Here is a 26,437-nt window from a genome sequence, read left to right on the forward strand (position 1 = left end):
GCAGGAGGTGAAATACTTCCAGTTTCCCGGAGAGCTGCTCATGAGGATGCTGAAAATGTTAATCTTGCCTCTCGTCGTCTCAAGGTAAGAGAACCAGCTGTGCGAGAAAGAAACACTTAAACACATCCCGATGCTCTAATTAACCTGACATGATACTAATGTTATACGTGCCATACATAAATATGCAGATGATGCATCTAAATTGTTCATTTTAGCCTGATTCAAAAAGGAATTCTTAAAGGGAAAGCAGATATTTTGGGCAAGCTCATTCTTGAAGTACTTTGTAACATCAAGGAAGAAAGCAGACGTCTTGCAGCCATAAACAGGCTCTGCTATAACTCTGCTTGGATATTTGATCCCTCTATTTGGCAGAAATGATCTAAATCGGTTTGTTTCCTTGCAGGCACCTTACTTTTAAACATATATTTCCCCCGGGAGTTAGCTCTGGGCCTTCAGGGAGGCATTCAAGAAGCTGAAGTTAAGCCCTTTTAAAATTACATGTGATGTGTTATGGGATTGCTATCCTGTCGGATCAACCTGCTGTGCCAAATTAAGAATAAAACACTTGGGATGCCCAGCTACAAACAGCAGCCTCGAGTCAATCAGAAGGTAATAGAGCTGGAACAACCTGAAACGTGTTTGACATTAGAAAGAGCAACACCTTGACTGAAATCTGCAGCAGCTCTTAAAGACAGACCACATGCAATCTGGAGTAACTTTTAAAGGTCAGATGAGACAAAGATCAAGCTATGTGAGCACACTGAGAAGAATTATGTTTGCCGGTGTCATGGCGAGGCTGTGGAGCATTGCGGCGGTGGTGTCATGCTGAGGGTTAGTTTCACCCTCAGCGGTGAAGGTGTACGCTGCAAAGTAGATAATCAAGATGAGGGGTCACAGTTTTCTTCACATCCAACCATCTGAAGAGCAGAGACATGATGGTTTTATAAAACAACACTACTAAACATTTAAACCGATTTTATTGTGGAAACTGAATGACCCTTAGCTGACCCTGATAAAGGTTTGTGAGTGGTGGTTATAACTAAATCTAAGTCAGTGCCAGAAAACCCTAGCCTGACGTAGTCCTACTCAATTCTAGTCAGAATATGAGTCTGATACTGCTCCATAGAGCTGTGATTATGGGGCGTGTTTCGAACGAATCAGGAAAAAAATGCCTCTGTACTCAATTGGATAGACCTACAACCAATAAGACCAACGGAGTGCGTGACGTATGTTAAGCGACGCATAGTTGTCAACAAAAATCAAAGCGTGCAGTTGCACGCCTAGAATAGGACGCCTTGATCGCGTTTCTCTTTTCCTCTTTTAAAATTAATTTGCTGTCGATATCTTCTAGAACAGACCTAATAGCAGAATCTACTCACCTCAACTCTCCAGCGGCAGCCATTGTTGTTGTCACCCAAGCGCGCTTTGGTGACGTGGTTGATTACGTTACTGTTGATCATCTGTCCATCATCGTATAAAGCCCGCCCTGACAATTTGATTGGCCCGCCAAATATTGTGCGAGCATACTCGCGCTTCTACTGAGCAATGCCAGACCGAACTTCCCGACCTCAAACGTTGTGGGCGGGACTAAGTTCGGAGTGGCACCCAGGCTAAGAAAACCCACCATTTAAAATGAATCTTAACCTTTTTTAACAAGAAATGTTAAGTTTTCACACAGAAATATGCCAGGTCTATGATAATAGCAAAAAAAAAAACATGTTTTATTCCTAACTCTGCTGAAGAATATTGAACCACAATTGGTGTATTTACATGGAATGTTGATAATATCTTAATATCTCATATTTAGGGAGGAAATCTCCTTTTGTTCCTTGAATTAGCATAGAAGGAGTTTAAAGTTCAGTTTGTTTATGAATGGCGGATCTTTCTTCCAGCCGACAGACCATGACTGACTGTCTGCTTCAGACTCCAGCAGCAACATTCAGCTCATGCTGAACCAATCAGTAACTCAAAAAGTCTATGTTTGTTGTATTTAACTCACATTTACCGCGAGCAACAGAGAGCCAGCGCTGCTGCAACTCCTTAAAATCCAACTTTGATCCATTTACTGTGCGCTTTTACTGACTGACTGATAACATGAAGTTAAGATGAAACTTTCATCTTCAATTCATAAGATATACAGAACATCAAAGAGATTTATGTATTCCACTCAAAGATTGTAACGCAATCAATAAATAGAAACAACCAGAATAAACAGATCTGGGATGTATCCTCCCTACAGGCAAACATTCTTGTTGCTGCATCTATTCATTTATATACGCTCATACATATAAAGAGTTTTTCTCTTTTTTATCTGACTGGTGTGCTTGTGTTCCCTCCGGCGACGATCATTATTGCTTTAAATATGTTCTGACTGAGATTTCAGCTCAGCAGGTCTCCCTTCTTCCCCCGACCTGATCAAACATATAAAGCGGTGCATTCTGCTGCGAGTCCATGTGCTGCATCAGGATAAGTTGTTTAACTTTTAATTTGAGTCACCCTCTCAGTTTTATTACAAATGATGATTCAGAGATAAAAGTTGTTTGGAAAAGTTGTCCATTAGCTTAAATCTGCCTGTTGGACAATGGAGGAAGATCCACATGTGCCCTGCAGATGGAATCCACCTTCTTAAAACTTTTTCACATTTTACGCAACAGGATGCATTATGTTTAAACGCCCCTAAACGTAACACAGCTTTCCCGATTTAAAGGATGCATGATTTAATCTCAGTACCAATCCAGCTTCTCTGTGAGGACCTCTAAAATTATTTTACAGGGATGAATAAACAGATTTATTCTCATATATTATATTCATATCTCTATATTTAGTATTTTTCTTTTACCTTAAAATATGCACTGAACTGTTTTTATCACATTCTTATGGTAAATGTTAAATGGCATGTACTTATATAGCGCCTTTATTCAAGTTAGGAGACTTGACCAAAGCGGTTTACACTACATTCATTCACGCATTCACACACACACACACACACTGATGGTGGCAAGCTACATTGTAGCCACAACTGCCCTGGGGCTCACTGACAGAAGCGGGGCTGCCGTACACTAGCGCCACCGGGCCCTCTGACCACCATCAGTAGACAATGCAGGTGAAGTGTCTTGCCCAAGGACACAACGACACTGAAAGTCGGAGTCGGGGCTTGAACCGTCAACCCTTTGATTTCAGGGCAAACTCCTACATCCAACGCCACTGTCGCCATTCTTATCACATATAAACTTAACAAAACTCCCAAAAGTTAACAATTGTACTAAAGCATCAGCTTCAATAAAGGGGGAAGGTTTCTAAACAACTCTGCAGAAGCATCAGAGTTCAGATTTTTCCTCCTGATTTGGTTTCATCTATTCGTTTAGCTGAACCTGCATGGGTCTTCTTGCATCTCAGACTGATGATTAGGATAGATGAGAAACATAAACCTGATGAGATTGATTCTCCGTCCAATTACTTTTGAAAAAAAAAAAACCCCACTGAGGGTTAAAGAATTATGTTTCTCTAAATGCATGTGGTGTGTCGGCTACAGCTGAGTTATACCCAGGGCACAGCCTGAAAGATTCCACCGTTTGATTATTCGAGGCCCAAGGCACTTAGTTGCCTGCATGAGATCAGTGATGGCTATCGCATACACACTCAAAACAAATCATGCAAACGCGCGGGTAACATGCAGCCTGCTTTGTGCAATAAGCTACTTACAATCTATGCAACAGCAAAGACTAGATGAGAAGTTAATCCCCCCCCCTCTCTCACTGTCTGACTCTTTGTCTTTATCTCTGTCTGTTGATGTTTATTGCACATTTCGTTTGAATATATATCTACTTTATTGAGTGCTAACAAATTAGAGTGAATGGGTTTTACCCGTGGATGACCGGTTATCCCCCCAGTGTCATTGCTCTACACCTGACAGTAAATTTTTATGCTCAACATAGATTGTGTTATAGACGGAAACATTAACTACATGTAATCTAAAGTAGTCTCTGCAGGCATCAGTGGGGGCAGCATCAGCAAGTCACACAAATCAGTCTAGCACATGGGAATGTAAAAGCAATCAGTGAGATTATTTCACTCAACAAGTGCGTGCTGATGCTTTGAGTCATCTGCGCTCCTGATGTTCCCTCTGCCTGCCTGATTCTGGATACAGGCGATGACGCATTATCATACAGGAAGGTGTTTCCTGTTAGTTGCTGTAATTTCGGCTAATATCCGTCACCCTGCTCCCATTCACTTTTAAATCATTTATAGAATACGTGTGAAAGTCTCGTTATCTCTGACAGCATCTATGCCAGCTGCAGTACCAGAAAGCAGGAGGACTTTCACCCTCTTTCCTCTGACCAAGCATCCTCCCGGGATCCGCAGACCGGCTGCTCGACCTGATGCATGGTACTGTAGGGCTTATCTATGTGGTGAATATCCTCTCTGGCCCTACTGCATGTCTGTCCCCATTCCCCCCACCCTCTCCATGCCATCTGTGCACCAACCAAAGCGGAAACCAGATTATCCCATGAATGCGTCATGCCAAATCAATGGCCACCACGCTAGGAGCCTCCTATGCTTTCATTTTGTATGGACGGAAAATAAAAAGCATACAGAGACATATGCTGAAGAAAAATAAATAATCCTTGCATTTAATTATGTTTACTTCTGATAAAGTGTTTTAAATTGCTTAATGAACATGTAAGAAAAATTGTTGTTTCTCAAAACATAAAAAACAACAGGGTTTAACAATCTATTTTAGCCTTAACTTCAGATTTTGTTTTTTTTTTCTTTCATTTTAAATTCTGCACCTTTGGCAGCAGGGATGAAACACTGCATTCAGCTAATAAGACAAGATGATGCTCTATATTGACTTATGGAGAGTGTAAGAAATCATAGACACTAAAAATATTTAAAGGAAAATTCCGGTGTCCAGGATGAAATCGAATGATCGACACCAAAATTTTGACGATTGGTCCTGTCTCTGCTATTTGGCTCATGCAGAATCCCCCCCCTGGCTGCTTCAGAATGGCTTCCATAGTGCATGTCCGATAATGTCCTTAAAACAACCTTAAACGTTCTTTTTTTTAAATATGCTACTCACCGGGTCGTCAGCGCTGTTCAATGACGTTCCAAAAAAAGTTTCGTGAAGAAAAACCGTTCCTGTCTTGTTTTATTTAAAATGTCTCTGCACAAAGCAAGGCCACAAACACGGTCCAGAGAATCCAATGTGCAAGAACTTACCTGATCTGCACAGATTCTGACTGATAGATAGAATTTTAAGATCAATTCAAAAGGAGAAAGAAAATCCTGTCCTCTCATCCAACATTAGTGTCTGACATCATGAATCTGCTTCTGGTAAAATGTCTAAAACCCCCTTAAAAATGCACAGCTTAAAGGTTTTTACAATACATTTTTAAATGAGTTTTAAAATGGGACATCCCTTAAACAGCCTGTGACGAGGAATGACTCCATTCATTCAACAATTGTAAAGTCAATGTTCAACTATTATAAAGTATTCTTTTCAGCCACTTAATTCAGTTATTGGAAGTCTCAATGTAAACGTTTTTAAGCCGAGACATTTAAAAATTAAATCCAGATTGAGCTGGGCTTTAATTCAGGAGAGCACGCTTACAAATACCTCTAAATAATGACATTTTATTTCAATATCTTTCTCCTTTCTTTTTTATATATATTCAGTACGCTCTGCTATTAAATGGCAGAGCTGCAGCAGCAGAAGTCAAGGTAATAAATTCTGATTTTGTTGAACTATTGACATTCTTCTTGTATGAAAACAAGCTTCGTTTTTAATGATGTTAGTGGAGCTGTTTTGCTAGCAGACAGCTTCTACATCTTTTTTAACTGAATTAGATTTGTTTTGTTTTTTTATCTGCCAGTACAGAACAACATAAATATGTTAACAGTTTGACAAATATGTTTGCTCTAAAATCAGCATTTTTTCATATAATAATGTCATTCAGGTGTTTTTTTAAGTTTTAGTTTATATATTCTGGTATTGTTACATTATTTATCGACTTTTTTTTGAGTATTTTGCATTTGTTTTTATTCATTTGTTGAAGTTTTGTCCTTTTTACAGCAGATAGCTTTGTCTGAGTCGATATCAGGTCTCCGTGTGGGTTCAATGTCAAATTATTTTCTGTCGTGAAACAGACTGTTATTCACTAAGACTGTTTTGTCTAAGATAAAAGGTCAACATTTTGGGGTTCTGATCCAATAAAGATATCTGCTTTTAAAGATTTTTGCAGTTAGGACAAATATACATTTATTTGCTTTTTGCTCACAGTGAGCTGCACTGCTGCAATATGTGCCCTTACCATAATAAGACTGAGAACAATTCTTTCAGCTACCGAACTGTATAAACCAGAACTACAGATTATTGGGAGGAAAGGAGAGGAGAACAAAAACATTAAAATTAACATTTTTAACATTAAAGGAATAGTACACCCAAAACATGATTAGCCTTCATTTTCTACTCACCTCCATGCTGAACAACACTCTGGAGTACTTTTTTGATATCTCAAATGCATCTGGAGATCTGGGAGACTTCTTGCTGTCTGCTGACATTCAAATAATGGAGGTCTATGGCGCCCGAGACAGAAAGGTCCACAAAAGTCCACAAAAACTTGTCAATATTCCTCCATACTGCTCGTCCAATGTAATCCAAGTGTCCTGAGTGGGTAGCATCCAGAATTTACTCGAAACGAAGTCATTTAGAACGTTTTAGAGCCTAAACAGTAGTGTATAGGATTTCCTAATAGCGCCCCCATGCGCGCTCACGATTCTACGGAAGCCGGCAGACCAAACCAGCGCATTCAGCTCGGCAAAGAACTCATGCTCTTCCTCAACACTGAAGTCCTCAGACATTTTTCTTTCGTTGTTTCTTTCTTTGCACAGGTAAACAGCACATTTCTTCTTCTACGCTTGCATTATCGGCAGACCAGACGCTGAATGCGCACTTCCTTCCGGTTTGGTCTGCCGGCTTCCGTAGAATCGTGAGCGCGCATGGGGGCGCTATTAGGAAATCCTATACACTACTGTTTATGCTCTAAAAACATTCTAAATGACTTCGTTTCGAGTAAATTCTGGATGCTACCCACTCAGGACACTTGGATTACATTGGACGAGCAGTATGGAGGAATATTGACACGTTTTTGTGGACTTTTATGGACCTTTCTGTCTCGGGCGCCATGGACCTCCATTATTTGAATGTCAGCAGACAGCAAGAAGCCTCCCAGATCTCCAGATGCATTTGAGATATCAAAAAAGTACTCCAGAGTGTTGTTCAGCATGGAGGTGAGTAGAAAATGAAGGCTAATCATGTTTTGGGTGTACTATTCCTTTAACATTAAACGTCTAAAAAGCCAGAATGTGTTCTAAAAGTGGAATTCATACACCTGTCAGCCATTATTGGACCTTCAGATTTAGGAGCAGAGGTCTAGTAGCTCAGTGTAATATAAGTTTGTTGTTGTTGTTGTGAAAAAAAAAAGAAAAATTTTGATAGACATAATTTTTTTTAGATTTTCACTAACTTTTGTGATTCAATCATCATCACCAGTTTAATTGCAGTATCTTTGTTTTCCATCCAAAGTTTAAACTTTCTATCTCTGAGTTTAGTTTTTCAAACACGCTCCTCAGTACACAAAAGTTGTAAGTTAAAAGGAATCAAATATAGTAATGTTCTCTATAATTTAGTTTTTTTTTTTGCTGCTAAAGCTCAGTGTTGCTCCTCTTTGGGCCTTTTGCACACAAAAAACACACATCATCCTTTTTTCCCACTCTCTGTTGTCACAGAAGAAATAGATGCAAACTCCAACCATATGTTTACATATGGAGCTATTTTCCAAGTGATTTATATTTAGTGGTATAATTTATAAGATGGATATTTATGGTCTGTTATTTAAGAGTGCATTTACTGTGGCCTTGATGTCCTCCTTCTATCAACTGACGTATTTCAACAAAGCTTCTGTGTTATGTTCATATAAAACAATGAAGATTATTGTTTGCTCTTTTTAAAGGTAAATTTTTAACTATTTAAAACCATCCATCTTCTACCGCATTTGCTCCATTATATTTACTTATTATGAATTTTATTTTATTTTTTTAATAATAATCTACTTTTAGGACAACATTCACTACTTTGTACTTTTTTTTTCAACTTAAAGGTACACTATGCAACCGGTGTTGATTTTCCAGTGAGGCTCCCTCCAGAGGGCGAAAGTAAAAGTGCACTGTCGTAAATATGCACAGCTGTTCTCCTGGTTTCTCCGTCAAGCCAGGCGCGGTTGTTTTGAGCTTAGCAGCGAATGACGCTGCGTTCACACTGGACGTAGCTGGCGCGACAGAAGCAGCGAGTTTACATGCAAAGTCAATGGTTGACGCGCGTCAAGGCGCAGCAAAAGGTCCCGCGGCGTGTTTTGAGCACCAGGCGCAGCACGTCTGAGCAGCTGAAGCAGCGCGTCGGGTGCGTTTAACGCAGGGAGAGAGACACAGCGCTGATGATCACTCCTCTTAAACAGTTTATTGACGCCTAAATTAACTTAAAATGCAGAAATCTGCCGGCAGAATATGCAGTTTGGATTATTTAGATGAAAAACACCTACCAGCTGCCGCGGTGAACCGCTGCTGATGAAGGGATCCATACTGTTGGCGCCCCGCTGGTATGTGGGGGTCTGAGCGGCTCCGACAGAAAAAATATTAAAGGCAGGATAATAATCTGAATGAACTGACTGCACTGATTACGTTTTCAGGTGTATTTTCTCACTTAAACACATATTAAAACTACTTTATTCCCACTGATCACAGCAAATATAACTGCAAGGCAGAGAAAGGATAGTGAAGCTCCGCCCAACGCGCCTCAGACACAGCCAGAGCAGCAAAGCTGCTTCAGCCACGCGTCAGAACTAACTGGTACAAGCAGCAAAAAGGAAGCAGCAGACGCGATTTTGCTGCTTTTGCTGCGTGAACGTAGCATAACTGCACAAAGATTGCCACTGTGCTAGCAACGAGAATGCTTTTAACTGGGGGCGTGTAGCAGTTCTCGCCGTAAAGCAAGACTGACTCTCACGAGACTTCTGAGCCTGTGGGTGCGGGTCGGTGCTCCTGCAGTTGCAAGTGCAGTATTTCCCCCACAGACCACCAGGGCAGCCGAGAATACCTTTGTTCAACCTGAAATGACTCATTTAGTCATCCATAACGTTATGGAACACATTAATTAACTGAAAAATGTTGCATAGTGTCCCTTTAAGTAAAATTATGAAAAAGAATCAGTACTCTTATTTTAAGACATCATGAGTAACTTCCCTTAAAACTAGATTGTTTTAAATAAAAATGCACCAGAGTGACACACCGACTTCTTTTTTATATTGAAGGCTTATTGGTTTAATATCATTTTCCATCTGCTGTTAATGAATTAAATTAAAATCTGAAATACTTTGATTATGCGAGAGGGAAATTAAATTTAGTAACTCATAGGTTTTATTTTTTAACCAGTTTTTGTCTGTGTTGAAAGCTGTAGGCTGGAAGGGTCCTCTGTAGTGGTGTGTCTTACACTGGCACAAGAAGTCTCTGACTGAAGACACCCTCTTGTTTAACGTACTGATGAGGAGGATGCTAACTTTTGTCCATAATGTTATTCATTTTATGAAGAATTCTTCTCCAGGGGTTCTAGAGGAGTTCCCATTACTACATGTTAAGTACTGCAGGTCTCATTTACAACATTTTTTCTTTTCCTTGATATTTTTTTTATAAAGACATGAACAAAACAGAATCACCAGAACAGTTTCAATGTGTAAAGCAAATGTTTATTAATTAGTTTTCATTACATAAAACATGGTGTTGTTCTCCCATATGTACATAAGATATACTGAAGTAGCATAAATAAATTCAATGCATAAATAAATTCAATGCAAATGGTGCTGCGTGACATTTAGAAATCCTGTTTAAAACCCACTGAAATGCCTCATAAGAAAAACAAATGGAAAAAAAGAGTGAATCAAAATTTCTCCATAGTATAGTATGACTACTGGATGGCAAATTTACCTGCAAATGAGGGTGCAAATAGTTATTATATTTGGAGGGGGGGATTACTTTCTCACAAAGGATTCTGTTGGTTTATATAATTGTTTTCCTAAATGAAGGAAAAAAGCTTCCTGTACATTTGGATCTTACATTCTGAAAGTTGATTAACCCAAAAAACACAATTATAATCAAGTTAGATCAGGCTCACAATTGGAAAGGGTTTTTTATAAGAGCAGTTAAAGAAGCAGTCAAAACATTAAGCTCTAAAGTTCATTAGCTTATATGGAACAGGGGATGAAGAAAATCCCAGCATAATGTAGTTTTGCAGTTAGCTACATAGAGCTCAAATGTCTTGCTTACAGCATTTATTGAAAACTGTTTCACTCACAGCCCTCTCCACAATTACTGGTACTAAAAATAGATCCCTCTTCCCCAGCGAGGCTCTCCAGCTCATACTGGGAGATCTTAGGGAACCTCACAACTATGCAGAGCAAGCCCATCAGCTGCTGGTAAATAGACCTGTTAATGTGCATTAGAGTTTGTCTCATGCGTTTCCATTTTGGCTCTGTTGCCAGGCAACAATTTAAGGTGCCATCTCCATTGACTGGTGAGATAGGGTCTGACCCCTCCAAGCTTGAGAGCAGCAGACTAGAGATTGTTGGCAGACATTTGTAATCAGTGGAACTTAAAATTTAATTCAGAGTACTTGGAATAAAGTTATTTTCAAAGAGCTTTTGAACCAGGGATGTCCAAAGTCTGTCTTCAGGCCGGTGTCCTGCAGGGTTTAGAGGATTCCCTGCTTTAACAAACCTGATTATGACGAATCCGGTTCAACCAAAGCCTGTTAATTAGTCAGCAATTAAAATCCGGCATGCTGACGCTGAGACACATCTCAAACATGCAGGACACTTCTGCCGCACAAGGACCGACTTTTAAAAGTCAGCATCTCACCTGCTCTTAGGTTTTTTTTCCAGCCAATGGTTTGCTGAGTCTCAAACATCTTTAAAGCATATTACAGATCACAATGGAAGATTTTTCATTTTATTTTACAAAGAAATCCTTTTTTTTAATATTTCATAATCCATAGTAATGACCCTCTGATGAAATAAATCATATAATGTTATTAGTTAAGAAGAAAAATAACAAAGTGGTATTCAGTTGCTACAATATTTCATCTTTAGTTACTCCAACCAATTGTTTGATAGGTTATAAGTTTCCCTTATAGGTAATTAGAAATGTCTTCTTTGTATTTAGCTAGGGACGTCAATATTTATATCCATATAACACAGATGTGACAGAAGCTACATACTGTAAGCCCCTATAACATTATTAGACCAGAGCTGTTTTAACATGACAGATATCTACTTTAACCTCAAACCCTGATTAAAAACTCTACTATAATTAATCTCTATCTGAAAAGGAAGGGTTTACTGTTTACTCTTTGTATTAGAGTGATATCTGAAGTTGTGATTCTGAATGGAAAAATCTGAGTTTGTGTCCTTTATGGACTTATACAATATGACTGCAGCAAAAATAAGATAACATTTGAAAAATGTCTTCCGCCTAAAAAGAGGAAATTGCTGATGAACTGGATTTCCTTCTATAAATCTGCACTCTAGGTGCCAAAAAGAGGGTTATCACAGATTCTTCTTTTCATAAGCTTTTACTTTCTAACCATCAGTGCTTTTAACAAACTATATTAATATTTTACATCCAAGGTTTCTGGTCAGCCGCTAAGTCTACACCTTTCATTAAATATGAGTATACCACACATATTTCTTTTATGTTTTTGTTGTGTTGCGTCATATGTTTTAAATTGTGATTCATGTTTAGTAATCTCCAGGAAGATTATTAATCAAAGTTACCAAAAAAAAAAGTAACTACAACTAATGTATGTATGATGGACAGTTCAATTTTGCATTTCCCAGTGCCAGCGAAAAGCTAAAAGATTCAGAGGAGGTTTGGGGAAAAAGTGGGAAGCAATAATTGGACCAGTCGTGTTTAGAGAAAGAGAAATGCTGAGTATGAATAACAGAAGAATATCCTGACATTCAAACACAGGCGGAGCTGCTATGCTTTTGGGTTATTATTCAGCCAAATTTGGTGTGCTTAAAGGCCAGTGAGAAGGACCATTTTGCAAAAAAATTGTGTCGAAATGGATCCTCCCAAATGACAAAAACCTGAAGCATGAAACTACAGCCCTTCACAAATCCATGCACATAACAAGGTCGATGATTCCAGAAAAATCCATAAAACTTTTCAAAGCTACAAATCGGGAAATCTAATCTGGTTCAAAGCTTGAACTCCCTGTTCTTGTTTAGCCATTACCAACTGGGGACTGTTGATGTCATGAACTGAGGACAGAGGGACCCAGTATTCAAGGAGAGACAGTCAGGAAAGTTTAAAACATTTATTAATAAACAAAGCAAAAACTAAAGTGGAGCTGTGGCTTGCGGACACTGCAGGAGGGAGGCGGGGCACCGCCCAATCTCAGACATTCTGCAGGAGAAACACAGGTAAGTGACCATGATCTTCTGACAAAGGATGATTATCAGAGTTGGTCACTTACCTGGTTTAACAGTCCAGACGAAGAATGTCCCCAAGTACTGCAGTCCCAGAGGACATGCTGGAAACCGATCCTGGTCAGGGATCCAGAACAGACAGAAACAGGATACAGATCAGGCAGGAACAGAACAGGTGGCAGGATCCAGCCTTCCAGGCATCCACAAGCTCCCAGGAGAGTTCAGAGTCTGATTGGGACCCGAAGCATGACCAGGTGGTCACGCACAGGAGCAGACAGGATCAGGTGCAGATGAGCAGGCTTAGTGGAAGAGGGTAGCCGAGACAGGACGTGGAACCAAAACTTGATGCAGGACTTTAAACTGGTCTCCTCCCTGGAGCCAGGCTTACTGAGATAAAAACTGAACCTCCCCACATATAGAGCCAAAAACCCAGAGGACTCCGCAGGGGAGGAACAGTGGACGATCAGGAGACGAGACAAACACTAAAACCCTCTTTCCAATGGCTGCCAGGATCCAGGACATGAACCAAGGCAAAAATTGAACCGACAGGCTAACAGAAAGACAAGTAATGATCTGGCCCTGAATGCTCAGGCTGAACTGAATATAACCAAGAGGAAACAGGTGAGAGGAATAAATTATAATTGAGGCAGGGAGGGAAAACGGCAGGTGAAATAAATCACCAATTAAGTAGGAGCAAACAGGCTAGATCATGACAGTCGAGGCTTAAAGGTATAGAGGATGATCTTTTATTTCCGGATGGATCATCTAAACAAGTGCTCCACCTAATTTTCAATCATTCTGGTGATTAAATATCTTAACAAATTATAATCTTTTTCCTATTTTCTTTTTCCTATTTTTTTTAGCCACAACAGACAGACTTTATTTCTTAAGCACAAATCAAAGAATTCACATTTTATGTTCTAAAAACTTGTCATTCTCATATATTTCCCTCCTTGTAAAGGCACTGCCTCTGGCCTTGATCAGCAGAGGAAAGTAAATCTACAGCTAAGACCTGCATGTTTTATACTGCAATTGGTTTGCATGGTATGGGTCAGGAGGCAGAGTTGGATGAACAAGAGGTTTACGTCAAATTGGTTTTCTTAATCTCGGCATACAGAGAGCCAGATAAAGACGGCACTGTTGAGCACAGCCATGAGTTTTTCTCTTCGTGACTCGGCTCCGCTGTTCAGACACCTACAGTTACCCCAAATAAAGAGGAAATATGTCAGATAGAGAAGGAAAAGCGGAACAGAAATGTACCTTAGCGTATACCCCGCCGCTCCAGTCGTTTGTTATTGGTCACGAGGCAAGCAGCTTTGCGTCAAAGGGGAGCGTGTCATGAGGTTTTTGTACTCAACATCACAGCAGTCCATTTAAATACAATGGAAGTCTGTAAAGTCAATGGGCTATTATGTTCATTTGGCACAACCTGAAAAGCACCACATTCAAACAATATCTGTTTCTTGTTGCTGGATCATTTACACGGTACAAGTGACTCACAGTGTGGCAGGGACCTGGCTGCAAAGGTTTCTAATGCCTTCATAAGTTTAATCACCTAAGAAGAGCTTTATAAAGTAATACGGGTAATGACTGCATACTGTATATTGTACTTTAGGCTTCTAAGGCCGCTTCAGTTTGCAGAGACATCTGTGATTCTACTATTCTATCATTATATGTGGTAGCAGAAAAAGAAACCTTAAATAAAACCATGAGATCAAATTTAGAAGCTGCCACTAAGTAGAGCTCTCATGTGACCTATAATTATCTGAGCTGCTAAAGCAAAAGCCAGGGTGTCAGTCTGAGATGTCAAGGATAACCCACTTCCAAGGAGCCGCTGCTGTCTCTCTTTCATCTGGATGCAGGATTACTCTAATGCTGTTGCTCAGAAAAGGGGAGGAGGGAGGGCTCTAAGCTCCATATGGCCCTGAACTCTTGTGAAAGATCAGCTGTGCGTGTGCCCCAAGCACCACGGTCAAGGAGACTACACAGAGCACATTTAATCCTGCCTGGTCTCAGAGGTCACTGTTGCTCTTCAGGTTACAAAGCCTAAAGCTGAGAAGTATTTATAACCTTTGAACTTCAACAGGTTTATCAGCGGCTAACTTCAATCTGCAGTTTCTGGATTGTATGTTACTGAGAAGATTCAATTCAATTCAATTCAGTTTATTTATATAGCGCCAAATTCACAACACATGTCATCTCAAGGCACTTTACAGTTCAACCAGATCAAATATAAGATGAAATTATCAAAATCTAACTTCGAAATTGAAATTATAATTGTTTTTCATTTTTAAAGTGTTGAAGCCACTTTTTTAGCCATTATTTTCTTTGCCACAAACTGATAAAATCCAGATAAAGCCTATAGGTCACCTTATTGTAAAACATGTTTGAGCTTCAGAGAATTTTTTACAAAATATTAGTGACACTCTGATATCAACTTCTGGGGAGCTGCAGAGATCCACTGCTAAGGTGGGAGAATTTTTCTACCATAAAACTAGTTTGGAAATCTATAAATCTAAATTATTAAATAGATGAAGGAAGAAAAGCAATGGTGATAGAGAGCCATTTTGTTTGCGGCTTAACGCAGGCCACATAAGGAACCACCTAGTGTATGTGTGGTGTCTTATCACCCTGAAGACATTATTCTCATCCTCATACATAGTGTTGGCAGGATCATGCTGTGGAGAGGCTTTTAGTCAGCAGCTGGTCGGAGCTGATAGGAAGATGGATAAGGCTTAGTAGAGATTACATTTTAAGAACCATTTAGAGATGGTAGGTTATGTGAAAGAGCTGGTCAATTAATGATTAGGCCTAAATCTAACTGAGAATACACGACAAAATTGAAAATGTCGTCTATAATTCTCTTCTTGACGACTTAAAATTGAAGCAAAGTTTTATAAAAATTCAAAGTTCTTAAAAAGCAGAAAAAGTCTCAAACAAAGATCAAAAAATTTAGGCAGAGGCAGCTGAGTCCGGGTCCAGTGTGTTTATTGCTAAACACAACACATTCACACTGAGCTGGTCACTGGTGAGCCTAAGCTGAACAAATGGTGAACACAGCTCCCTTTTATACATTTCTTATCGGTGGAAAACCCCCTTCAGAACATATTTCAGTCTTTGGTAAAGGTCACATTGATATTTATCTGCAAAACATGGTGACATTCATAGACACATCTCATTCTTGTGAGAGCAATCTCTCAGGCCATGAAAACATCTGGTGCATTCAAATCAGAAACTTATAACGGTTTAGTCACAAACATGTCAGAACACATCTTTCCCTTGCTTCAAGCCATGTCAGTCTGGCCTACTGCTCCCCCCTCGTATCTTAGTCAAAGCATCACCCTTTCTGGGACCATTACCGCTCCGTGTGCCTTGAAAATAACAACTCTTTTTGTATGGCCAAATTTTGCTGAGCTGGGCAACCTTGAGATGTCAAATATTTCATTTTTATTGAGTGTGCTTTCTTATCACTAAGAGGCCTCAACCCTGCGTTGTCCTGCAGACTTCACTCCTATTGGGGCCAGGTGCAATAGTTACACATACTCACTGCTCTGCTTTTCTCCTCTCTGGCCTTGAATGGCTCCATTCATTGCTCTGTTTTTTTTTCTTTTCCTTTTTGGCCTTGAATTGCTCTTATAACAGTATTTGGGAAAACAACTTTAAACTTATAAAACATTAACTTTATTTTATCTTATGATTAGTGCAGATTAATACACAACATTCCCCCCTTTGATCAATTACGTGATTATGCAGGTGATAACTAATCTAAAACACCTTAAATGTGAACTCACCCAAGTGACAAAAGTTTATATATATATATATATTGTGCACACTAAACCAAACGTGAGATTAAACACACACCATATAGTAGAAGTGAGTAATATAAGATGTGGTGGTGTCTGAGTAAATATTAAACTAATAAAATGCAGAAAACAGAATATACAAAAACAAAGAGGGATCCCCCTCTTGGCTCCCTTAAGAGGACCCGTCCTCGTTGCTTACTTTTTTTGTAGCAAGATTTTCTAATTCTGTTTTCTCAGCAGAGGCAAATACCAATGCCCAAGCAGCATCTTGTGTTACGAGGTCACTGCATTTATCCCCTACATTGGTGGTATTTCACACCCATACATACACAATCACAAACAAAAAGCTTCATCAGGCCCGGACTATGCCAGGCAAACACATCTTCTAGTGGTCAAAGGACCGTCATTACAACCAACATAGGAGTAACCATGTGGCACTCTCCTGCACAGTAATTTTACGGTCACATAAAGTATACAATCCTACCAATATGTTTAACAAAGGTATGCATAATCATCAATAATCAGCATTGTCCTTAAATCCAGTTATGGCGTTGAAGTTGATATATTAATAATAATAATAGCCTCCATAATTCTGTCCATAATTCTGCCCTCCGTTCGGGCCCCCCTGGGTATAGGGAGCCATATGCTGCAGATCAGCGGTCAGCTTCATCACCTGCTCTTGTAGGTCGATAATGGTCTGCTGTGCATCCCGAAGTTGCAGCCTCAGTTCCAGATTGTCTCGGGTCAGCTGCCGATTCCCAGCCTTTACTTTGCGTTTGTACAGGGTGCGGCGCATCCGTTCAAAGGACCGACGTGGCTCAGGGTGCGCCAGACCCTTCATGAATTGGGCATAAACTGCTGTGGTCATAGAGGTGATTTCAGGCTTAAGGTCAGCGTTGGTATCATAGGACTCCAGCGGATGAGCCAAGAACTTTGCAACATGATGAGCTTCGGCAAGATCAAGCTTTATGTCATCTGCTATGACCATGAACATTGCCAGTACGCCTGGAATGGGTGGTGGCGGATAATTATATTGGTGGGGTGACGGTGGTCGTCGATCCTCGGAATTCTCAGGACTGGCAGGGGTGCTGGTTTGGCCGAAATCGATACTGAGGTTCCCCGGTGATGACGAGATGGACAGTGGCTTCCCAGTAGGTAATGGTGGTTGATCATCAGGCTGCCTGCTGGGTGTCATCATAGGTTTGCTCCAACCCGAAGGTGCACTGCTTGGCCCCTCTGCAGGATCTAGTAGGTGCCTGGGAGGAAGATATGGGCATCCTACCCCTAGTGATGGGCCTAACGACGCCAGTGCAGCTCGTAAATTCATTTGGTTTTCTTCATATTCATCATAACTAGCCTCTGCCATGTTCAATAATCTACCTGTGGGGACATAGTATGGCAAATTTAGGCATCATCTGAAGGCATATTATCTCTTATATCTATGGATTATTCAGCATGCAAGTTGCTATATCTACGTGAGTAAGTATATAAGTCATTGTTATGCAAAATATCTATATATACACACTGTTGTTATTAAAGAAATGCACGTACCTGGTGAGGGTGGAAGGTGATCATGGTTATGTTTTATATCTCTTGGTCCAATTGTATCTCTACAAGTGGGAACTGACCAGTTACACTTACAACAAGTCTTGAGACCAGTCCCCGAACAAGGGGTATGATGCAACACACAACTATCAATATAATCAGTATTACTGCCCCTAAAATCATTCCTGCTGCCTCAAGATATTTTCCCCTTCCAAGTTTGTGAAACCAATCCCAGAATCCCTTCAGCTGGGTGTTCCAATTAGACTGCAGCACATGTTCATCCCTCATTCGTTTCATTTCCTGTAGGACTCCTGTGAGGCTACCATTTACATCTGTGTGCATGGGGATTAAAGTACAACAATCTTCCCCTATATAATCACATATTCCTTGGTCTCCAGCCATGCGGGATTCTAGCACGAACCTATGTTGTAGAACCATTAGTGAAGTTGCATGCAATTGTTCCTTTACCAAATCCAGGCCGTTTATTGTAAAGTTTATAAATCTTTGTTGATTATACCATAGGAGATTCACCCATCTACTATTTCGAGCTATGTACTGCGCATTGGCAATAGTTCCCCAAATTGGCACCGCACCAGCCACTCTTCCGCTTTCTATCCAATCACTCCCTATGGCAACCTGGTCTTTAGGTACTCCATATGGGATCTGATCCCAAGAAATATATACCTCATCTGATTTCTTCCACTCATGTTTAGGGGAAGTACTTCTTTTAGCGCGGTTGGGTATCTCATTAGATGTTACATTTGTACTTATTAGGTTATTTACTATTAACTTGAGTTGTCCTGTCAGCATTACTGGTGCACAGATGCCTTCCCACTGAGGGGGTAATATGGCCAACATTTGTGTCTTATTATGGCACATCCAAAAAATGTCACCTAAGGGGACAGATCCCCTCGCCAGGCTCAGTATTCGATACTGAGATACACTTGAAGGTTGGAACTCATAGATGACATGTCCCCCATCTGGTACTACTTGTTCACAGCGTACGGTGGCATTGGGACTCGTTTGACAAAACTTAATGTGGTAGGTGAGGTTCCCTTCTGCTGTTGGTGGGTACCATGTCCTATTACTACATGTAACCAGTCTATCCGTTGTCCACATCTGTCTAGAGGATCTATTAGTCACTGTTTCCAGTTCTTTCCCTCGGGCTATACAAAACGGAAAAATCAGTTCAGCCGGTTTTTGTACTACTGGTGGAAGAGAGAAAGTGCTCATTACATCATTTATTGAGAAGTTCAGTGCTCTGGGGCATATCGTGTGGTCTTTTGATAATGATGCAAGACCTCCGGCCATCTGCATGGCACAGTGGGCAAAGCACTCCGTTACATCTGGGCAGTCGCCTATTTTACTTCCGGGAATAATCTGAAGGGCTGGTAATTTTTTTGCATTATAGCAGGCTATACAATCATCTTTAGGGCGCTTTTTGGCTTTGAACATTGCCTGGACAGAGTACTGAATCCATTGTTGGAACATATTGGTCTCACAGTGTGCAGTCTTTAATTTGTCTAGATCTCTTTTCTGCCTTTTGTTTACCAATTTTACCATTCTATGCGCTTTCCCTACCGTCATTACCTGCTCTGTTAATGTGTTTTGGCATATGTTCATTTTGCATCTTACCTCAATGATCACCATCCCATCCTCACGGCAGTCCATGCTTTGTGGAACTCCAAGCCAATGTTTCCCCATTGAGTTACCTAAAATTTCTTCAGACATTACATAATCATATCCTTTGATTTGCACATGCATTAGTGATAAATTTTCTCCATCATTATTATTGATTACCCCTCGGTTAGTAGCTAGTGTTACCATTGCTAGTGCACATGTTTGTGTGTGACGCATTAAATGTGTGTGTGCACTGTTAGTATTAATTTTCATAAGATCCCCCCTTGTTAACCCACAAAGGGTTAACACAACAAGAAAGTTAATCAAAGTCTGAAGAAGGCGCATACGGGAGATGCCCAGACGGCGATGGGGCGGGCGGGACCGAGTGGATCGGCGGCCCACTCGCTTCGGAGGAGGAAGGGGAAAGGGAGGGGATGAGAGGGGAAGGTGCAGGTGAGGGATATGAAGGGGACAGGACTCCACCAGCATCTGATGGGCCAGAAGAAAGAAGTTCGTCCAGTGCCTGAACGACGGATGGATCTGGGTGAGACCCAGAAGAAGTCTCAGTGGCAGAAGGATCATCATCATTGCCACCAGAATCAGAAGGTGGATGGGAAGCATAAGAATGAACACTGTCATCCTCAGAGTCCCCTGACCCTGGCGATTGGCGAGCTGCCAAGCGGGCCGAACGTCTTTGGACGCCTGACGTTGAGGGGAGTGGGGATGCATCAGTGCCCGACACCGGTGCAACATCTAAAGTTTGTGAGCTAGTAGAGGGGTGCTGCGGAGGGAGACTTGTTGCTGCCCTGTCAGCATGCGCAGAGCCCGTCGGTCCTGGATCGAGTCCAGGTGGGTCTGGAGGCCGATGCCTGGTGCAGTGGTTTTTGTGAAACCAGAAGGGCTTACCTTCGACTTTCAGGGCAGTGGGAGTGGTAAGCACAACTTTAAAGGGGCCTTCCCTACGAGGCTCGTTCCACTGACGTCTAAAGACTCGTATGAACACACTGTCACCCACTTGAACGTCCCTGACGTCCACTGGAATGTGTGTCTCGTCTCGGCTGTGAGCTGCTTTCACCTGTTGAAATATAAGCCTGTGAATGCGGGTTAAGGACCTGAGGTAGTCCCCCATTTCACGCTCAAGCTGTGCTAGGGAAATCTCTGCCAGCTGGGGTCCTCGAACCTGTGGGAGAGGCATTGGTCGACCTGTAAGCATTTCATGAGGAGTGAGATGGGTTATGCGGTTAGTTTGAGAGCGCATTGCCATTAATGCAACAGGCAAGGCGTCCACCCAAGTCAAACGGTTGTTGCTGTCAGCTATTATCTTAGCGATCTTCGATTTCAGGATCCCGTTAGCTCGTTCCACGGATCCCTGTGACTGGGGATGATACACACAACCAAACTTTTGTTTTATGCACAACAGTTTAAACATTTGCTGGATCACCTGTGAAACAAAATGTGGTCCGTTATCAGATGATATTGTGTCAGGCATGCCAAATCTGGGAAAAACTTCTTTACACAAAAACCGTGCTGCTGCTTTGTGGTCATTATGAGCAGTGGGACATGCTTCTACCCATCTGCTAAACCTACAAACAACCACCAACATATACCTCTTTCCCTGAACCCGAGTTATCATGTCTACGTAATCCATCATCAGATGGCGGAACGGACCGTCTGGCATAGGGATATGTGCTAAGGGTTGAGTAAACATTTTACGCACATTGTACTTAGGGCAATGTGGACATAAGGCCAGTTCTCTGTCTACCATAGGTGTCATATAAGGTGACCACCAAACTGCCTGTAACTTTTGAACAACTTGGGCTCGTGAACAATGATCAGGTCCATGCATTATTTTAATGGCTGTCGGTAATAAGGACAAAGGTAGTACAAAATGTCCTCGAGAACTACGCCACAATCCATCGTGGGGGTGTGTTAACCGAGCCGCCCCCCTTTGTACCCACAGGCGTTTTTCTGCTTCAGATACGTTATTTTGGGCTTCTATTAAGGAGGCCAAATTAGTAATGGGTTCACACTCAGCTACATGAACCATTGGTCCCTGTACTGCTGAACCTGTGGCTTCTTTAGCTGCCTCATCTGCTAAGTTATTTCCAATGGCAATAGGTGTTTTTGCTGTTTGATGAGCAGCACATTTTACAATAGCTAACGCAGATGGAAGTTGCATAGCTTTTATTAGCTCCACTACAGCTTGCCCATGTGTCACTGGGGTGCCATCTGTTCTAACAAACCCTCGTTGTTTCCAGATGCTAGCGTTTATATGGCATACCCCATATCCATATGCACTGTCAGTATAGATTGTCACTCTTCTACCAGTAGCCAATTTACATGCAGCTGTTAATGCTTTTATCTCTGCCAATTGGGCAGAGCAAGGTTGATCTAGACTCATTGATTGTACCTTGGTAAAGGTCCCATCGGGGTTAAGTTGGACTATTCCATATCCAGCTCTATTCCCTGTGTCACCTCTGACGCATGATCCGTCTACGAACAGTGTCAGATCAGATGGGATTGGATGATTGTATAAGTCCTCCCTTACCTTCATGAAGGTGTCCGTCTCCTGGAGACAATCATGGGGCTCACCTTCTGTGGGCAATACCATTCTTGTGGCTGGGTTAATGGTGGTACAACGTTGTATTGTTAAATCAGGTCCTGAAAGCAGAACTTCATAACCTGTTCGACAAGCTTGGGTTATCACAAAGCGTGGGCTGGTGAGCAGTGCATGTAATTGATGTGATGTGTACAGAATAACAGGGTGGCCCATAGTAATAACTGAGGCCTTTTTGTAGGCGAAGCCTGCTGCTGCCAAACCCTGGTAGCAGGGAGGCAAACCTTCTTCGACACCATCTAATTTTGTGCTGTAATAAGAAATTGGCTGTTTACCTGTTGGGGTGTCTTGCATCAATACTGCACATGCATACCCTTGTCGCTCAGCCACATAGAGATGGAATGGTTTGCCATAATCTGGATTGGCCGGAGCAGGAGCAGTTTGGAGATCTTGTTTCAGCAGCTGGAACGCACCCTCTGCCTCATCTGTCCATTGTAATTGAGCCGACTGGTGTCCTTGACCTGCGGCTTTAATCATTGCTCTCAGTGGAGCCGTTTTGATGGCATAATCACACACCCACGGTCTGCTGTAACCTGCCATGCCAAGGAAAGACAACATGTGACCAACAGTGTGAGGTTTGGGCATTTGGGTTATGGCTTCCAGTTGGGACGGTGCAATACACCTCTTGTCCCCACTAAGTTGCCTGCTGAGATACTCCACTGTTTGCTGGCAGAATTGCAATTTTTGTTTACTTACAGGTGCTGGTCATAAAATTAGAATATCATGAAAAAGTAGATTGATTTCAGTAATTCCATTTAAAAAGTGAAACTTGTATATTATATTCATACATTACATACAAACTCATATATTTCAGATGTTTATTTTGTCTAATTTTGATGATTACAAATGACAACAAATGAAAATCTCAAATTCATCATATCAGAAAATTAGAATATTGTGAAAAGGTTCAAAATTGATGGCCCCTGGTGCCACACTCTAATCAGCTAATTAACTCAAACCACCTGCAAAAGCCTTTAAATGGTCTTTCAGTCTAGTTCTATAGGCTACACAATCATGGGGAAGACTGCTGACTTGACAGTTGTCCAAAAGACGACCATCGACACCTTGCACAAGGAGGGCAAGACTCAAAAGGTCATCGCTAAAGAGGCTGGCTGTTCACAGAGCTCAGTGTCCAAGCACATTAATAGAGAGGCGAAGGGAAGGAAAAGATGTGGTCGAAAAAAGTGTACAAGCAAGAGAGATAACCGCACCCTGGAGAGGATTGTGAAACAAAACCCATTCAAAAATGTGGGGGAGATTCACAAAGAGTGGACTGCAGCTGGAGTGAGTGCTTCAAGAACCACCACACACAGACGTATGAAAGACATGGGTTTCTGCTGTCGCATTCCTTGTGTCAAGCCACTCTTGAACCACAGACAGCGTCAGAAGCGTCTTGCCTGGGCTAAAGAGAAACAGGACTGGACTGCTGGTGAGTGGTCCAAAGTCATGTTCTCTGATGAAAGTAAATTTTGCATTTCCTTTGGAAATCAAGGTCCCAGAGTCTGGAGGAAAAGAAGAGAGGCACTTCATCCACGTTGCTTGAAGTCCAGTGTAAAGTTTCCACAGTCAGTGATGGTTTGGGGTGCCATGTCATCTGCTGGTGTTGGTCCATTGTGTTTTCTGAGGTCCAGGGTCAACGCAGCCACATACCAGGAAGTTTTAGAGCACTTCATGCTTCCTGCAGCTGACCAACTTTTTGGAGATGCAGATTTCATTTTCCAACAGGACTTGGCACCTGCACACAGTGCCAAAGCTACCAGTACCTGGTTGAAGGACCATGGTATCCCTGTTCTTAATTGGCCAGCAAACTCTCCTGACCTTAACCCCATAGAAAATCTATGGGGTATTGTGAAGAAGAAGATGCAATACACCAGACCCAACAATTCAGAAGAGCTAAAAGCCACTATTAGAGCAACCTGGGCTATCATAACACCTGAGCAGTGCCACAGACTGATCGACTCCATGCCACGCCGCATTGCTGCAGTAATACAGGCCAAAGGAGGCCCAACTAAATACTGAGTGCTGTACATGCTCATACTTTTCATGTTCATACTTTTCAGTTGGCCAACATTTCTATAAATCCTTTGTTTTTATTGGTCTTCAGTAATATTCTAATTTTCTGATATGATGAATTTGAGATTTTCATTTGTTGTCATTTGTAATCATCAAAATTAAACAAAATAAACATCTGAAATATATGAGTTTGTATGTAATGTATGAATATAATATACAAGTTTCACTTTTTAAATGGAATTACTGAAATCAATCTACTTTTTCATGATATTCTAATTTTATGACCAGCACCTGTACTTTGTGTCCTCCTTCTGCCAAAGCAGTCAACGCTGTAATGGAGTCTCTTTCACACTGCTCTTTTGAAACAGAACAAATCAGAATATCATCAACATACATCAACATTGTAGATGGTATGTCAAGGTGATTTAAGTCATTTGCCAGTACACGATTGAAAATTGATGGTGAGTGTACGAAACCCTGTGGTAATCGCGAATATGTATATTGTTGGCCTTTGTACGTAAATGCAAATAAATACTGGGAATCTGGATGGACCGGTACACTGAAGAATGCTGAACACAGATCAATCACAGTAAACCATTTGGTACCTGGAGGTATATTACTCAGTAGTGTGTGTGGGTCGGGTACTACTGGTATTTCTTCTGCTACAATAGCATTAATCAATCTTAGATCATGGACTATTCTATAGTCATTACTGTTGGGCTTTCTGATGGGAAAAATTGGGGTGTTACAGGGGCTTACTGTTGGTTTAAGAACTCCTGCTGTTTCTAATCCTGTAATGATAGGCTGTATTCCTTCTACTGCCTCTCGTTTAAGTGGGTACTGTCTTTGGGAGGGCAATTTAGCATTTGGTTTAATGGTGAATTTGATGGGGTCTGCTGATTTTACTAATCCTACATCTGTCTTACTTTTAGACCATACCTGCTCTGGGACTTGTTCTAATAGGGATTCATGTTCTGCCGCCACTGCCATTTGTCTTTTCCCAGGAACTTTAATGTGTTCTGCAATTACTTCATCAGCTTGTGAATATGAGATCTTGAAAAACAGTCCATATTTTGACATGCTAATGCAGTCCCATGCTGTAGCAATCCATTCAGTGACTTGCTTGGCTTTTTGAACCATGGGTCCTAGATCATGTGACTCATACTCGTCTGTAATCAGTAATGTGACATGTGGTGCTGAGTTGGTAACCTGGAACCATTCTGCTACATCTTTATCAGGAAATGTGACAACAGCTGCAGCTCCTTGTGGTCCAACCACTATGTCAGCATACTGGATGACAGTTGTTTTGTTATTTTTGTCTTCATCCCAGCTTTTCTCGTAGTCTTCATGTGTTTTGCCTTTGTCATAAAACATGGTACAATGGAGAGGAAGAAAAGGTTCTTTAGATTTCTCATAGTGATTCATTATCAGGGGTCTCCATGTTTCCCACGCTAGTTGGAGGAAGGAGGTTGGTGATGTGAGTTTCAGCCAAAATACTTGGTCTTCTGGCTCATGGCTTGTTATCTGGGGGGTCATTTGCAGGCCCATTGGCATCATGTAGGCTTCATTCTTGTCTGTTGCTTCAAAAGAGATTCCATTAGGGGTACATTTAATTTTTGCATTGAGCTGGTACAGCACATCTCTACCCAGCAGATTTATGGGCGTATCTTCTGAGTAAAGTAGTGGTGCATACACAGTCTTTTCACCTATGATCATGGGAACTGGCTTAGTCATGGGTATTATTTGGGTCTTCCCAGAGAAACCTACTGTTCGAATCTTTGATGCTGAGAGAGGCAGGCCAATTCCACTTTTTCCTATACAGGAGTAGGCCGCTCCTGTATCAATCATAAAGCGATGATGGCTGTCATATATTATGACATCAATGGTGGGTTCTGTTTGTGGACGTTGGGTTAATACAGGTAGAATGGCCTCTCCATCAGGTTTCTCTGGGCACCCCTATAGCCAGTACGTGTCTTGTCCCGTTCCATAGGTGGCTGGTCCAGCAGTAGGGGGCTGGGGTCCCATCCATGGGTTAGTGGGGCAGTCTCTTTGCATGTGTCAAACTTGTCCACATCCACAGCATTGCATTCTCACTCGCTGTTGTCCCATGTCTGGACCGGCCTGTGGCATCTGCTGGTATTGGCCTTGAGGGGGCCTTCTTGGGGCTCCTTGTGGGCCCCTCCATCTTCCCCGCATGGGTGGCCCCCCTCGTCCCCTTCCAAACGTTGCTTGTTGGGGACCTCCTCCTTGGTTTAGATGCACATGAATAGGAGGGACTGGTTGAGGTTGGGTCAGCTGTG

The 26,437-nt window shown here is 41.5% G+C and overlaps 1 protein-coding gene across 1 annotated transcript in view; it reads left to right on the forward strand.

The window, feature by feature from the left end:
* slc1a7a (solute carrier family 1 member 7a) overlaps positions 1-26,437 on the forward strand; it is a 100,886-nt gene that overhangs the window by 23,225 nt on the left and 51,224 nt on the right. Inside the window, exon 2 of the mRNA XM_038295100.1 lies at positions 5-84. Within this exon, the coding sequence (XP_038151028.1) occupies positions 5-84 (80 nt within the window). The remainder of the gene's footprint in view (positions 1-4; positions 85-26,437) is intronic.

Source organism: Cyprinodon tularosa, unplaced genomic scaffold (assembly GCF_016077235.1).
Source record: "Cyprinodon tularosa strain WSP-4 unplaced genomic scaffold, ASM1607723v1 ctg350, whole genome shotgun sequence".
NCBI classification, from domain to species: domain Eukaryota; kingdom Metazoa; phylum Chordata; class Actinopteri; order Cyprinodontiformes; family Cyprinodontidae; genus Cyprinodon; species Cyprinodon tularosa.